The 17,204-nt window shown below is 37.6% G+C and overlaps 1 protein-coding gene across 1 annotated transcript in view; it reads right to left on the bottom strand.

The window, feature by feature from the left end:
- Positions 1–17,204, bottom strand: part of CRYZL1 (crystallin zeta like 1) — a 248,371-nt gene that overhangs the window by 114,219 nt on the left and 116,948 nt on the right. The window contains exons 3-5 of the mRNA XM_053705957.1: positions 14,884–14,961; positions 7,743–7,815; positions 2,357–2,401 (exon numbers count right to left, since the gene is read on the bottom strand). Coding sequence (XP_053561932.1) covers positions 2,357–2,401; positions 7,743–7,815; positions 14,884–14,961 — 196 coding nt within the window. The remainder of the gene's footprint in view (positions 1–2,356; positions 2,402–7,742; positions 7,816–14,883; positions 14,962–17,204) is intronic.

The following is a 17,204-nucleotide window of genomic DNA, read 5'->3' as shown; positions in this document are numbered from 1 at the left end:
TGCTCTTCAGTAACTAAAACAGAGCAGCCACGCTTACGCTGACAAGGGTTCATTTTGGCTAAAATGTTTTTGACAGAATTATCCATTACAGCCGTTAATTGTTGCATAGTAAGGAGTATTGGCGCGCTAGATGTACTAGGGGCCTCCTGAGTGGGCAAGACTCGTGTAGACGAAGGAGGGAATGATGCAGTACCATGCTTACTCCCCTCACTTGAGGAATCATCTTGGGCATCATTGTCATTATCACATAAATCACATTTATTTAAATGAATAGGAATTCTGGCTTCCCCACATTCAGAACACAGTCTATCTGGTAGTTCAGACATGTTAAACAGGCATAAACTTGATCAGAAAGTACAAAAAGCGTTTTAAAATAAAACCGTTACTGTCACTTTAAATTTTAAACTGAACACACTTTATTACTGCAATTGCGAAAAAACATGAAGGAATTGTTCAAAATTCACCAAATTTTCACCACAGCGTCTTAAAGCCTTGAAAATATTGCACACCAATTTTGGAAGCTTTAACCCTTAAAATAACGGAACCGGAGCCGTTTTAAGCTTTAAACCCCTTTACAGTCCCTGGTATCTGCTTTGCTGAGACCCAACCAAACCCAAAGGGGAATACGATACCAAATGACGCCTTCAGAAGTCTTTTATAAGTATCAGAGCTCCTCTCACATGCGACTGCATGCCATGCCTCTCAAAAACAAGTGCGCAATACCGGCGCGAAAATGAGACTCTGCCTATGCTTTGGGAAAGCCCCTAAAGAATAAGGTGTCTAAAACAGTGCCTGCCGATATTATTAAATCAAAATACCCAGAATAAATGATTCCTCAAGGCTAAATAAGTGTTAATATCAATCGATTTAGCCCAAAAAAAGTCTACAGTTTAAATAAGCCCTTGTGAAGCCCTTATTTACAATCGTAATAAACATGGCTTACCGGATCCCATAGGGAAAATGACAGCTTCCAGCATTACATCGTCTTGTTAGAATGTGTCATACCTCAAGCAGCAAGAGACTGCAAACTGTTCCCCCAACTGAAGTTAATTGCTCTCAACAGTCCTGTGTGGAACAGCCATGGATTTTAGTTACGGTTGCTAAAATCATTTTCCTCATACAAACAGAATTCTTCATCTCTTTTCTGTTTCTGAGTAAATAGTACGTACCAGCACTATTTGAAAATAACAAACTCTTGATTGAATAATGAAAAACTACAGTTAAACACTAAAAAACTCTAAGCCATCTCCGTGGAGATGTTGCCTGTACAACGGCAAAGAGAATGACTGGGGTAGGCGGAGCCTAGGAGGGATCATGTGACCAGCTTTGCTGGGCTCTTTGCCATTTCCTGTTGGGGAGGAGAATATCCCACAAGTAAGGATGACGCCGTGGACCGGACACACCTATGTTGGAGAAACATAGACAACTATTATTAATTCTCTTTTATCCGATTAGTCGATTAATTGAAAAAATAATCGGCCGATTAATCGATTATGAAAATAATCGTTAGTTGCAGCCCTAATATTGAGTATGAAGTCTTTTTTTGGCAATGGGATTTTGATGTCCCAAGCTAGTGCCAAAATTGTGTACGTACCATTTCTGTAAAATTAACAGACTGCAGCAGTGAGCGCATGAGTGCTATTTAGTGTAATATTCAAGTTTATTGTAGGCGTGTTGTAATGTAATATTTCTGACTGCGGCAGTGAGCGCATGCCTGCACTGTGTCTTTTCAAGTTTATTGTAGGTGTGGCCTTCAAAGTGACGTAGGTAGGAAAACGTAAAGCGGTCGGAATAACGAACAGAACGTCGGCATATAGACAATTCATGTAGAAACGTTTTTTCCTTTTGAGCATTGTATTGTAATGTATTTGTCTCTCTTTCACACACAGAACCATGCATAGCTAGATAAAGAGATATCAAGCAAAAAATTGCCTTTCTAAAATTCTTTGAGTCACCTTACCGTAATTATGACACTTCTCACCAGATAATCTCGCAAGACCAGAGCGCATTAGAGAATCGGGACAAAGTCTTTTGGTAGCTTTAAATTTCATAATATCACAAAATAATACTGTTCCAACCACCACAGACACAGGTTAAAGGATACTATAATTATACAGCATAAATCAGGAACTGAAGCTGCTAGGACTGATTTTATTTCACAATAGCAGCATCTTTTTTTCTATATTTAATCATTATTTTCAACTTTAACCTGAACCTTAAAAATACAGTCCATGTCAGTAAAATAATGTCTCTCTTTACATGTATTAGCTATGTTATTTTAACATAGTTAGATGTTTTGGGGAAAGTCCTGCTTACGGTCACACACATATTTTATACTTCTTAGAATTCAACTTACCTACCACCTCATCATCTGGTTGAAAGAAGGTTACCTTGGATCCAACTAAAAAATAAAATAAAGTTCTTAGACAATAATTCATTTTGAACAGTATCTATAGTAAGTAACAGACTTTAAAATAAATATTTGTCTTGCAACAACAAATACTCTAATGAAAAGATTTGAGGGGTGATTGAAAATTACTTTTTTCCCGCTGACACTTAACTAAATTGGGGGCATATTCCAATCTTCTTTATGAGCTTTCACATGGCGCTACAAGTCATTTTCAAATTAGATTTAGAAAATGTTTTCAGTTTTAAATGACTTTGTACCAGGTTAACTTGTCAAACCCTTACAAGCCCTGTTCCAATCCATCGTAAAACACACTAGTCACAGGGTCGGCTCCAGAACAAATGAAATGGGGGGAGCATTTTTTTTTTCACAAGGGGGCACGCATTTACAAAGCATGTATGAGAGTCAAAATAAGAGCAGACCTACATATGCTGCAGGAAAGTGTAGCTTATCCCCCACTATTAACATTTGGAGAATATGTCCTAAATCACTAGGTAAAATAATTAAGTCTAAATCCTATGTAGTGCACTAAAACAGAGCCATTAAAACTTGAGACCCCCAGTGCAATAGCTCCTTAAAAGCAATTCACCCCTTAATCACCATGATCCAAAACCCTTAAACTAATTCTCAATTCTCAATCATGTCCCCTAAACAGCCATGCACCCCAAACCCCATTGTTTGCAATAGCAGTGAGGATACTAGGTTTTTAGGTACTGGTAATTTTGTAGATTAGATTTAGCTATACCTGTTTCGCAATAACTAAGGAATATCAGGCTACTTAATACAACCTATGTACTGTGAACGTATAAAAATATGATTGTATCATATAAATATAAGTCTATAAATGGCTACTGGCTTCTATCAATGCCTCAAAAGTGCACTGTGATCTTAGGCCCGGCTGTATACAATGTGTGTGTGTGTATATATATATATATATATATATATATATATATATATATATATATATATATATATGTGTATATATATATATATGTGTATATATATGTGTGTGTGTATATATATATCTATATCTTGCAGAATTATTAGGCAAATGAGTATTTTGACCACATCATCCTCTTTATGCATGTTGTCTTACTCCAAGCTGTATAGGCTTGAAAGCCTACTACCAATTAAGCATATTAGGTGATGTGCATCTCTGTAATGAGAAGGGGTGTGGTCTAATGACATCAACACCCTATATCAAGTGTGCATAATTATTAGGCAACTTCCTTTCCTTTGGCAAAATGGGTCAAAAGAAGGACTTGACAGGCTCAGAAAAGTCAAAAATAGTGAGATATCTTGCAGAGGGATGCAGCACTCTTAAAATTGCAAAGCTTCTGAAGCGTGATCATCGAACAATCAAGCGTTTCATTCAAAATAGTCAACAGGGTCGCAAGAAGCGTGTGGAAAAACCAAGGCGCAAAATAACTGCCCATGAACTGAGAAAAGTCAAGCATGCAGCTGCCAAGATGCCACTTGCCACCAGTTTGGCCATATTTCAGAGCTGCAACATCACTGGAGTGCCCAAAAGCACAAGGTGTGCAATACTCAGAGACATGGCCAAGGTAAGAAAGGCTGAAAGACGACCACCGCTGAACAAGACACACAAGCTGAAACATCAAGACTGGGCCAAAAAATATCTCAAGACTGATTTTTCTAAGGTTTTATGGACTGATGAAATGAGAGTGAGTCTTGATGGGCCAGATGGATGGGCCCGTGGCTGGATTGGTAAAGGGCAGAGAGCTCCAGTCCGACTCAGACGCCAGCAAGGTGGAGGTGGAGTACTGGTTTGGGCTGGTATCATCAAAGATGAGCTTGTGGGGCCTTTTCGGGTTGAGGATGGAGTCAAGCTCAACTCCCAGTCCTACTGCCAGTTTCTGGAAGACGCCTTCTTCAAGCAGTGGTACAGGAAGAAGTCTGCATCCTTCAAGAAAAACATGATTTTCATGCAGGACAATGCTCCATCACATGCGTCCAAGTACTCCACAGCGTGGCTGGCAAGAAAGGGTATAAAAGAAGAAAATCTAATGACATGGCCTCCTTGTTCACCTGATCTGAAACCCATTGAGAACCTGTGGTCCATCATCAAATGTGAGATTTACAAGGAGGGAAAACAGTACACCTCTCTGAACAGTGTCTGGGAGGCTGTGGTTGCTGCTGCACGCAATGTTGATGGTGAACAGATCAAAACACTGACAGAATCCATGGATGGCAGGCTTTTGAGTGTCCTTGCAAAGAAAGGTGGCTATATTGGTCACCAATTTGTTTTTGTTTTGTTTTTGAATGTCAGAAATGTATATTTGTGAATGTTGAGATGTTATATTGGTTTCACTGGTAAAAATAAATAATTGAAATGGGTATATATTTGTTTTTTGTTAAGTTGCCTAATAATTATGCACAGTAATAGTCACCTGCACACACAGATATCCCCCTAAAATAGCTATAACTAAAAACAAACTAAAAACTACTTCCAAAACTATTCAGCTTTGATATTAATGAGTTTTTTGGGTTCATTGAGAACATGGTTGTTCAATAATAAAATTAATCCTCAAAAATACAACTTGCCTAATAATTCTGCACTCCCTGTATATATATATATATAAAAAATTCAAACCGGGATATTGTAACCAAACGGCTTTTATTGCATAAACAGATAACCTGGTCCAAATGTTTTGGCTCCCCCTGTCACGTGTCTGCACGGCCTCCATTGAAAAAGACTCCAGGGGAGCCGAAACGTTTGGACTAGGCTATCTGTTTATGCAGTAAAAGCTGTTTGGTTGCAAATTCCCTGTTTGAATTGCCTGCTTTGGGAACCTTGGGCCGCAGTTTGCTGAGCGTGAGGTTTCTAGATATTGACTTCACATTTCATATAGCAGAGCACCAGGGTATTCATCTGATGTTGTGTGCTGTTTCTCTCCATGCTTCTTTATATATACACACACACACACCTACACATACACTGGCAGTGTACAGGCTATGGTGATTGTTTAAAATAAAGTGATTCTGCAGACATTTTACATAGAATGCAAAATACTCAGATATTCTTCACTTTTCACCTCTAAGTACCAACAATATCTACAGCTGTATTTTACACAGAAACAGATAGTATCACTCAGCAACACATAAATAACAGTCAATGACCCATTTGCTTAACACACCAGCCTCTCAAATAAACATTGGTTAGATAACTTTACCCAGTGTTTAACCAGTGTGCCGCGGCACACTAGTGTGCCGTGAGAGATCCTCAGGTGTGCCGTGGCAGTCTGCTAACAGTGTGACATATTTTTTAAATTTTGCTTCTTTTTTATTCTGGGCCGTTTTTTTATTTTGAATGAGATGACGACTGAGGGTAACTGCGCAGGGGCAGCTCGCTTCCCCGACCCATGTTCACACTCAGAAGGAACCCCCACCCACCACAACACGTGTCTAGTGCTGGCTCTACACGCCGCAACACTTCAATCCCCCATGCATGCTGGCGCAGCTTTGCTCCTCCTCCAGAACAGTTCCAGCCAGGTAACGTCACTCACGTTTCTTCTCAGCACAAGGAACATGACCGGAGGACTATATATGTATATGCTGTATTAGGCTACAATGTGTGATTTTGTAAAATTTTGGGATGGTGGTGTGCCACAAGATTTTTTAATGTAAAAAAAGTGTGCCACAGCAAAAAAACGGTTGAAAATCACTGACTTAACCTGTATATACAAGAAGACATTCTTTTATATTGTGAGTATAAGATTTATATACATGGGGCTTATTTGAATTCATAAACTGTGAACTGTATTTTATAACTTTTACTGGGAGTTGTATCCCCACTATTAGAGAACTGTACTTCAGTCAATGAGGTTTTCTCTGATCCTCTCTGATGTGGCAGAAGATTCAGACTGTTTTTTTTATCCCCTTTAGTATTGGGCACTGTTCCTTTTGTGTTACATGGGAACATGGCATCAAAACACATTCAGGAGGACCAGAAAACAAACGTACAAAAAATAAATAAATTAAGAGACATACATCACATGGACTTAGGGCTAGATTTATCAAAGCTGAGTCGTACAGTCGTATACGCGCCCCTGTACGCCTCAGCACGCCTGTGGCGCGGCAAAATTACCAGCAGGTAATCAACATTGCACATGAGCGCAATTTTGCGCTCACGTGCAATCCCGCTCCCTGCCCGCGCAGTTGCTGCAGTTTACATACAAAGACATTGCTTCACGTTATACAAATAAAGTTACAACATGCACAGCACAGCACAGATGAACTAGATTTTGATTACATAACTATGTACATGGTTGTCAAAAATATTTTTTTTTACACAAACTATTAAAAAAACACAAGGATGAAAGAAATCTGAAATGTGCAAAAAAAAAAAAGTGTTAATATATTACAAATACAAACACATAAATATTTATTTAAGAATTATTTGTATAACGTGTTTAAAATGAATAAAAATACATTTAAATTTAAAAATATGCTTTGACAGTTCAGCTTTACTTTCTTCTTAGATGTGTGCTTCATTGTTAACATGTTGTCTACTATTTTAATGGTTTATTTTGGGGGTTTCCAGTAATCCAGTTACTTTGGCTGGCTGGATGCTAACATGAAAGTTTGAAACATTCCCATCCCCCCTCTCCGAGTCCCCATCATAAAACTCACCGACACAAGAAACTCCAAGGTCCCCTCCCCACATATTAAAGCGCTGCCAAGTACCAACCAGACACATTAGGGGACACATTAGGTGGCCGGCCTCGCTACAGCTTCATGAGCATCCGAATGAAAACTTCCTCATCCTCAGTTGGGACCGTGGGGCGGGTGAGCGGGACTTACAGGTAAGTCTCGTCAGTCGCATGGTAACAGCAGTCAGCAGAGTATGACGTAAATGACGGGGCGTGGTTTTACAAGACTGCCTATATGCAAGCGCCGGCCCTGCTCCTAAGTGGCGGATCGCCAGGGTCCTGTGGCCGCAAATGGTTTATGCGAATGCGACCTTTGGGACCCTGGAAGTTCCGTCACTTTTAAAATGTAAAAAAGCAAGCCTGGGGGCCACAGCATTCCATTTGGGTGGGCATTGCCCCCCAATGCCCCCCCTTGGAGCCGACCATGACTAGCCATAACAGCACATTTCTAAAAATATTTTTAAAGATTTGCCCTACTTAAATCTTTCCCATACTCAGTTCACATTTTAACAAAATAATTTCCTAGGTTTTTTTATTAAGATCTGAAAAGAAAAAAAAAAAAAAGAAAAAAAGTTAGGAAATCCCAAAAAAAAATTAAAAAAAAAAACTATAAAAAAAAATCATAAATAAAATACAAATGTAAAAAGATATGATTTTGTTACCTTCAGTAATTATTCCAGACACTTCCCTTCCCACTGGCATAAACTCCTGTTCCATCTTAATATCTGATACCAGCTAAAATAAATGCAGTGTATTTATTTTTAGAAATATTAGTAGAAAAATACTACATAATGTGTTTTACGCTAAACAGCTTCTATTTGTTATAAAAATGACATTTTCTCTAAAAGGTTTACATCTCTGTGTTATGAATACCTGAATAGATACATCTATGTAATGGCAAGCAAGAAAAAAAAGCCCGACTTTAAAGGGATCTGAAACCCAAAATATTTCTTTCATGATTCAGTAAAAGTATATAATTTTAAACAACTTCCCATTTTACTTATTTGTTGCTTTATTCTTTTGGTATCCTTTGTTAAATGCACTACTGGGAGGTAGCTGAACACATCAGAAGAACCAATGACAAGAGGCATATATGTGCAGCCCCCCAATCAGCAGCTAGCTCCCAGCAGTGCTTTGCTGCTTCTAAATCTACCTAGGTATGCTTTTCAACAAAGGATTCCAAGCGTACAAAACAAATTAGATAACAGAAGTCAATTTTGCCTGAATCATGAAAGCTTAATCTTGCCTTACTATAATGAAATATAATTAATCACTTTATGCAAGCAATAATAAAAAACACATTAGAACATTTTCTTTTTGCACCTTTGTCCCTTTAAACGTATGTGTACACATCTAATAATGCACACAGCTCAGTAACTTTATGGAATGGTGACCGCTGTGGGCCTGTAAAGAGGAAAACATAATTTATGTAAGAACTTACTTGATAAATTCATTTGTTTCATATTGGCAAGAGTCCATGAGCTAGTGACGTATGGGATATACAATCCTACCAGGAGGGGCAAAGTTTCCCAAACCTCAAAATGCCTATAAATACACCCTTCACCACACCTACAATTCAGTTTAACAAATAGCCAAGTAGTGGTGTGAAAAAGAAAGGAGTAAAAAGCATCAACAAAGGAATTTGGAAATAATTGTGCTTTATACAAAAAAATCATAACCACCATAAAAAAGGGTGGGCCTCATGGACTCTTGCCAATATGAAAGAAATGAATGTATCAGGTAAGTTCTTACATAAATTATGTTTTCTTTCATGTAATTGACAAGAGTCCATGAGCTAGTGACGTATGGGATAGCAATACCCAAGAAGTGGAAATCCACACAAGAGTCACTAGAGAGGGAGGGATAAAATAAATACAGCCATTTCGGTGAAAAAAATTAATTAATCCACAACCCAAATATAAGTTTATTCTCATAAATGAAAGGAAAAAAAATAAAATCATAACCAGAAGAATCAAACTGAAACAGCTGCCTGAAGAACTTTTCTACCAAAACCTGCTTTCGAAGAAGCAAATACATCAAAATGGTAGAATTTAGTAAATGTATGCAAAGAAGACCAAGTTGCTGTTTTGCAAATCTGATCAACTGAAGCTTCATTCTTAAAAGCCCACGCAGTGGAGACTGACCTAGTAGAATGAGCTGTAATTCTCTTAAGCAGGGCCTGACCCGACTCCAAATAAGCGTGATGAGTCAAAAGCTTTAACCACGATGCCAAAGAAACGGCAGAAGCCTTCTGACCTTTCCTGGAACCAGAAAGGATAACAAATAGACTAGAAGTCTTCCTGAACTCTTTAGTAGCTTCAACATAATATTTCAGAGCTCTCACCACATCCAAAGAATGAAAGGATCTCTCCAAAGAATTCTTAGGGTTAGGACACAAGGAAAGGACAAGAATTTCTCTATTAATGTTGTTAGAATTCACAACCTTAGATAAGAATCTAAATGAAGTCCGCAAAACTGCCTTATCCTGATTAAAAATCAAAAAGGAGATTCACAAGAGAGCTAATAATTCAGAAACTCTTCTAGCAGAAGAGATGGCAAAAAGAAACAACACTTTCCAAGAAAGTATTTAAATGTCCAAAGAATGCATAGGCTCAAATGGAGGAGCCTGTAAAACCTTTAAAACCAAATTAAAACTCCAAGGAGGAGAGATTAATTTAATGACAGGCTTGATACGGACCAAAGCCTAAACAAAACAGTGAATATCAGGAAGCTTAGCAATCTTCCTGTGAAATAAAACAAAAAAGAGCAGAGATTTGTCCCTTCAAGGAACTTGCAGACAAACCCTTATCCAAACTATCCTGAAGAAACCGTAAATTTCTAGGAATTCTAAAATAATGCCAAGAGAATTTCTGAGAGAAACACTATGAAATGTAAGTCTTCCAAACTCGATAATAAATCTTTCTAGAAACAGATTTACGAACCTGCAACATAGTATTAATCACATAGTCAGAGAAACCTCTATGACTAAGCACTAAGCGTTCAATTTCCATACCTTCAGATTTAAAGATTTGAAATCTTGATGGAAAAAAACGGACCTTGAAACAGAAGGTCCGGCCTTAATGGAAGTGGCCAAGGTTGGCGACTGGATATCCGAACAAGATCCGCATACCAAAACCTGTGAGGCCATGCTGGAGCCACCAGCAGCACAAACAATTGCTCCATGATGATTTTGAAGATCACTCATGGAAGAAAAACTAAAGGCGGGAAAAATATAAGCAGGTTGATAACACCAAGGAAGTGACAACACATCCACTGCTTCCGCCTGAGGATCCCTGGACCTGAACAGGTACCTGGGAAGTTCCTTGTTTAGATGATAAGCCATCAGATCTATTTCTGAAAGACCCCACATCTGAACAACCTGAGAAAACACATCTGGAAGGAGGGACTACTCCCCTGGATGTAAAATCCGACGGCTGAAATAATCCGCTTCCCAATTGTCTATACCTGGGATATGAACCACATAAATTAGACAGGAGCTGGAATCCGCCCAAGCAAGTATCCGGGATATTTCTTTCATAGCTTAAGGACTATGAGTCCCATCCTGATGATTGACAAATGCCACAGTTGTGATATTCTCTGTCTGAAAACAAATGAACGGTTCTCTCTTCAACAGAGGCCAAATCTGAAGAGCCCTGAAAATCGCACGGAGTTCCAAAATATTGATTGGTAATCTCTCTTGAGATTTCCAAACCCCTTGCACTGTCAGAGATCCCCAAACAACTCCCCAAATTTCATTCCTAGAACTATACGATGGTGATTTAACCACCAAGTGAGATATAGTCGAACATTAGGATTTAAGGATATAGACTGTGATATCCTTGAAAAAACCCTGCACCATTGGTTCAGCACACAAAGCTGGAGAGGTCTCATATGAAAACGAGCAAAAGGGGATCGCGTCCGATGCTGCAGTCATGAGACCTAAAACTTCCTTGCACATAGCTACTGAAGGGAATGACTGAGACTGAAGGTTCCGACAGGCTGCAACCAATTTAAAACGTCTCTTGTCTGTTGGAGACAGAGTCATGGACACTGAATCTATCTGGAAACCTAAAAAGGTGACCCTTGTCTGAGGAATCAAAGAACTTTTTAGTAAATTGATCCTCCAACCATGTTTTCGAAGAAACAACACTAGTTGATTTGTGTAAGATTCTGCAGAATATAAAGACTGAGCTAATACCAAGAAATCGTCCAAATAAGGAAACACTGCAATATCCCACTCTCCGATTACAGAGAGTAGGGCACCAAGAACCATAGAAAAGATTCTTAGAACTGTCGCTAGGCCAAAAGGAAGAGCGACAAATTGGTATAGCTTGTGTAGAAAAGAGAATCTCAGAAACTGAAAATGAACTGGATGAATCAGAATATGAAGATATGCACCCTGTAAGTCTATGGTGGACATATAATGCCCTCACGCAACAAAAGGAAGAATAGTCCTTATAATCACGATTTTGAAAGTTACTCTTACATAATGACTCAAAAAAAAATTCAGATCCAGAACTGGCCTGAATGAATTTTCTTTCTTTGGGACAATGAATAGATTTGAATAAAACCCCAAACCCTGTTCCTGAAACGGAACTGGCGTGATTACCCCTGAAACTTCAGGTCTGAATTACACTTGAGGAAAGCCTGAGCCTTTACTGGATTTGCTGGAATGCGTGAAAGAAAATATCTTCTCACAGGAGGTCTTACTCTGAATCCTATTCGGTACCCCTGAGAAATCTTATCTTGCCCCTTACCAGCTGAGCTGGAATGAGGGCCACACCTACATGCGGATTTAGGGGCTGGCTTTGGTTCCTTAAAAGGCTTGGATTTAATCCAATTTGAAGAAACTTTCCAATTGGAAACAGATTCCTTGGGGGAAGGAATAGGTTTCTGTTCCTTATTTAGTCGAAAGGAACGAAAATGGTTAGAAGCTTTAGATTTACCCTTAAGTCTTATCCTAAGGCAAAAACCTCCCTCCCCCAGTGACAGTTGAGATAATCAAATTCAACTGAGAACCAAATAACTTATTACCTTGAAAAGAAAGCGATATCAATATGGACTTAGAAGTCATGTCAGTATTCCAAGATTTAAAGGGGCAGTCTACCATAGAATTCTTATTGTTTTAAAAAATAGATAATCCCTTTATTACCCATTCTCCAGTTTTGCATAAACACAATTATATTAATATACTTTTTACCTCTGTGATTACCTTGTATTTAGGAACCTTCTTCCAGCCCCTGATCACATGACTGTGACTGTTTATTATCTATTGTCTTAAATTTAGCATTGTTTTGTGCTAAATCTTAAATAACCCCCTGTGCCTGAACACAGTGTTATCTATATGGCCCCACGTGTACTTTGTCTTTTTGTGTTGAAATGAGATTTAAAAAGCATGTGATAAGAGGCAGCCCTCAAAGGCTTAGAAATTAGCATATGAGCCTACCTATGTTTAATTTAAACTAAGAATACCAAGAGAAAAAAACAAATTTGATGATAAAAGTAAATTGGAAAGTTGATTAAAATTAAAAGTCCTATCTGAATAATGAAAGTTTAATTTATACTAGACTGTCCGTTTAAGCCACAAAACTCTTCTAGCTAAAATAGCCAAAGACATAGATTTAACATCAATTTTGATGAAAAAAATGGCATCACAAATAAACTGGTTAGCATGTTGAAGCAAGCGAACAATGCTAGACAAATCATAATCCAATTCTTGTTGCGCTAATTTCTAACCAAAAAGTTGATGCAGCTGCAACATCAGCCAAAGAAAATGCAGGCCTGAGAAGATGACCTGAATATAAATAGACTTTATTTAGAATAAGATTCAAGTTTCCTATCTAAAGGATCTTAAAAAAGAAGTAGTATCTTCCATAGGAATAGTAGTACGCTAAGCAAGAGTAGAGATAGCCCCATTAACTTTGGGGATCTTTTCACAAAACTCCAATGTAACTGCTGGCAAAGGATACAATTCTTTTTTAAAAACCTTTAAAGAAGGAATAAAAGAAGTACCGGCCTATTCCATTCCTTAGAAATCATAACAGAAATAGCATCAGGAACTGGAAAAACCTCTGGAATAACAACAGGAGGTTTATAAACAGAATTTAAACGTTTACTAGTTTTAATATCAAGAGGACTAGTCTCCTCAATATCCAATATAATCAACACTCTTAACAAAGAATGAATGTACAGTACTCCATTTTAAATAAATAAGTAGATTTGTCAGTGTCAATATCTGAGGAAGGATCTTCTGAATCAGATAGATCCTCATCAGAAGAGGATAATTCAGTATGTTGTCGGTCATTTGAAATTTCATCAACTTTATGAGAAGTTTTAAAAGACCTTTACATTTATTAGAAGGTGGAATGGCAGACAAAACCTTCTGAATAGAGTCAGCAATAAATTCTTATAAATACACAGGTATAGCTTGTACATTAGATGTTAAAGGAACAGCAACAGGCAATGTACTATTACTGGTGGACACATTCTCTGCATGTAAAAGTTTATCATGACAACTATTACAAACCACAGCTGGAGATATAATCTCCATAAGATTACAACAAATGTACTTAGCTTTGGTAGAACTCTTATCAGTCAGCAGGAATCAAACTGTTTTCCGAGACAGGATCAGATTGAGACATCTTGCAAATGTAAGAGAAAAAACAACATATAAAGCAAAAATATCAATTTCCTTATATGGCAGTTTCAGGAATGGGAAAAAAATGCAAACAGCATAGCCCTCTGATAGAGAAAAAAGGCAAGAGGCATATAGGAATGGGGTTTAAAATAATGAAACTATTTGGTGCCAAGTATGACGCACAAACAAACAGAATTTTTTTTGCCGCTAACAACATCAGGTAATGACACACTAGCGTCATTGAAGACGCAACCTTGTGAAAGGACTCGACGTCGACAAAGACGCCGGAAATGACGAATTTGCATAATCGAACGTAACTTCGACAAAAAAATCTTGCGCCAAAAATGACGCAATATACTTTGGCATTTCGTGCCCTCGCGAGCCTAATTCTGCCCGCGAATTGAAAATGACAGTCAATTGAAAAAAGACTATACCCCAGGTAAGAAATAAATTTTCCTAAAAAATGCATTTCCCAGATATGAAACTGACAGTCTGCAAAAAGGAAATATACTGAAACCTGAATCATGGCAAATATAAGTACAATACATATATTTAGAACAAAGTGCCAAACCATAGCTGAGAGTGTCTTAAGTAATGAAAACATACTTACCAAAAGACACCAATCCACATATAGCAGATAGTCAAACCAGTACTGAAACGGTTATCAGTAGAGGTAATGGAATATGAGAGTATATCGTCGATCTGAATAAGGGAGGTAGGAGATGAATCTCTACGACCGATAACAGAGAACCCATGAAATAGATCCCCGTGAGGAAAATCATTGCATTCAATAGGTGATACTCCCTTCACATCCCTCTGACATTCACTGTACTCTGAGAGGAATCGGGCTTCAAAAACGCTGAGAAGCGCATATCAACGTAGAAATCTTAGCACAAACTTACTTCACCCCCTCCATAGGAGGCAAAGTTTGTAAAACTGAATTGTGGGTGTGGTGAGGGGTGTATTTATAGACATTTTGAGGTTTGGTAAACTTTGCCCCTCCTGGTAGGATTGCATATCCCATACGTCACTAGCTCATGGACTCTTGCCAATTACATGAAAGAAAGCACTCCTGCAGCACATGGTCAGTATGACGATATCCTAAAGAAAACTGCAGCCACATAATACAAGAGATGACAGCTAATCCACCGTTCTGCTCGTGTTACCTTTGGATTGATGAAAGTCAGAGCACAAGCCTTTACTTGCAGCTTCACGTGATATTCACTGGGAGCTTCACTACATTCCTAAAACAGAGAAATTATAGATTATTAAAGTATACAGAGGCAATTTGTTTCTTATTACATACTTAACAGGACAGTAAAGTCAAAATTAAACTTTCATGATTCAGATAGAGCATGCAATTTTAAACAGCTTTCCAATTTGCATCTGTTATCAAATTTGTTTTGTTCTCTTGTTAACTTTTATTGAACAGTAAAACTAGGTAGGCTCATAAGAGCTCAGGAGTGTGCACGTGTCTTTAAAGGGATACTAAACCCATTTTTTTCTTTCAGGATTCAGATAAAGCATAGGATTTTAAGCAACTTTCTAATTTACTAATATTAGCAATTTGTCTTCGTTCTCTTGCTATCTTTATTTAAAAAGCAGGAATGTAAAGCTTAGGAACTGGCCCATTTTAGGTTCAGAACCCTGGATAGAACTTACTTTTTGGTGACTATATTCAACCAACCAATAAGCAAGCGAAACCCAGGTTCTGAAACAAAAATGAGCTGGCTCCTTTACATTCCTTCTTTTTAAATAAAACAAGAGAACGAAGAAAATTTGATAATAGGAGTAAATTAGAAAGTTGCTTAAAATCGCATGCTCTATCTGAATCATGAAAGAAAAAAAAATGGATTTAGTATCCCTTTAAATAATCTATGGCAGCAGTGTTTTGCCACATTGTATAACAAAGACACATGCACACTTCCTACCTAGTTTTACTCTTCAATAAAAGATACAAGAGAACAAAGCAAATTGAAAAGTTGTTTAAAATTGCATGCTCTATCTGAATCATGAAAGTTTTTTTGGACTTGACTGTCCCTTTAAAGCTTAAAATTAAAGAGTTTGTTTAATTTCAGGGTGCGATAATAAATTACAGAGCACCAGATAAATCTGTAGTAAGTTACTGAAACTGAATAAAATAAAAGATATTTCACAACATTCTTCTTTATTTCATGGGTTTCAAAAACCACATTCAACCACAGCTTCCTAGAAAAGCTGTAGTTTCTCATAAGTGAGGGTTGTTGTAGGGAAGCAAATGTATTGACTTCTATTGCTGTGCGATTCCCATTGCCTTTTTATAGTTTCCGTTTATTTTATATTAAATATAAGGCTTGAGCAAAAATTTGTTATTCGGCATTTGTTATAGAAACAAATAGTGAATATGGTTGTAGACAGCGGCGTTCAGCTATTTTCAGCGCTGGTGTTATTAGTCTAAAAGCGTAACGCAAAAATATCCGCGCAAATCCAGATATTTGTGTGTTTCACTTTTATACTTAGAAATCCAACTTGAAAAAAAGAGCATGCAAAAAAACTGTGAAATTTGTATTAATAATAAGACATTTCAAATGCAATGTATTCCTAATTGTTAAATGGATTTCCCTGTCTCTGCTAGAGGGCTGAAAAGGGGGGGTTCCCTGGGCTTAGCTGAAATTTCTCCTCTTGGTCTGGTGTATTATTTTAACATTTTCCTCCTGCAGTTCTCAATGGTTTTTCTCACAAACTAAAAGGTGGCGAGATTTTGTGAAAATACGCAAAACAATTATTACTCTAATAGAAAAACCATGTGTATATGAAAATAGGGGCGATTGTAAGGTACTAAACACTGAAAGCAGAGTAATGTGCTTTGTATTGGCTGCTCCCTGTTATCTTTGCTTTCCCTAGCAAATGTCCCTTTCCATTAAAGGGACATTATACACTCATTTTTTCTTTGCGTAAATGTTTTGTAGATGATCTATTTAAATAGCTCATAAAGTTTTCTTTTTTTTAAAAATGTATAGTTTTGCTTATTTTTAAATAACATTGCTCTGATTTTCAGACTTCTAACCAAGCCCCAAAGTTTTATGTCAATACCGTCAGCTACCTTCGACAGCTTGCTCCTGTTCGTGTAAAAGGTCTTTTCATATGCAAAAGAAGGGGGAGGGGGGGAGTGTCTTATTTCCCACTTGCAGTGGGCTTTCCAGCTACCTTTTCAACAGAGCTAAACTTAGAACTTCTAAGTAAGATTTAAAACAGTTTTATACTGGATTTTTATATCAGTATCTGAGCATCTTATTCTTTATAGTAGTGTCTATTACATGCAGTTATATGAAAATGAGTGTATACTGTCCCTTTAAGCTCCATTATATTCTACAGGAGACATCTAGCCACTCACAGGGACAGCCCCTTTTAATTTTAGATAATTCCATGAGGACTGCCCACTGAATTAGTATATGATATGCAAATAAATCAAACCAGATTGTGGATACAGCCCTTGTAAAGCCCTTTG

The sequence above is a fragment of the Bombina bombina genome, chromosome 3 (assembly GCF_027579735.1).
Source record: "Bombina bombina isolate aBomBom1 chromosome 3, aBomBom1.pri, whole genome shotgun sequence".
Lineage (NCBI taxonomy): Eukaryota > Metazoa > Chordata > Amphibia > Anura > Bombinatoridae > Bombina > Bombina bombina.
This window is presented reverse-complemented; position numbering and strand designations above follow the sequence as displayed.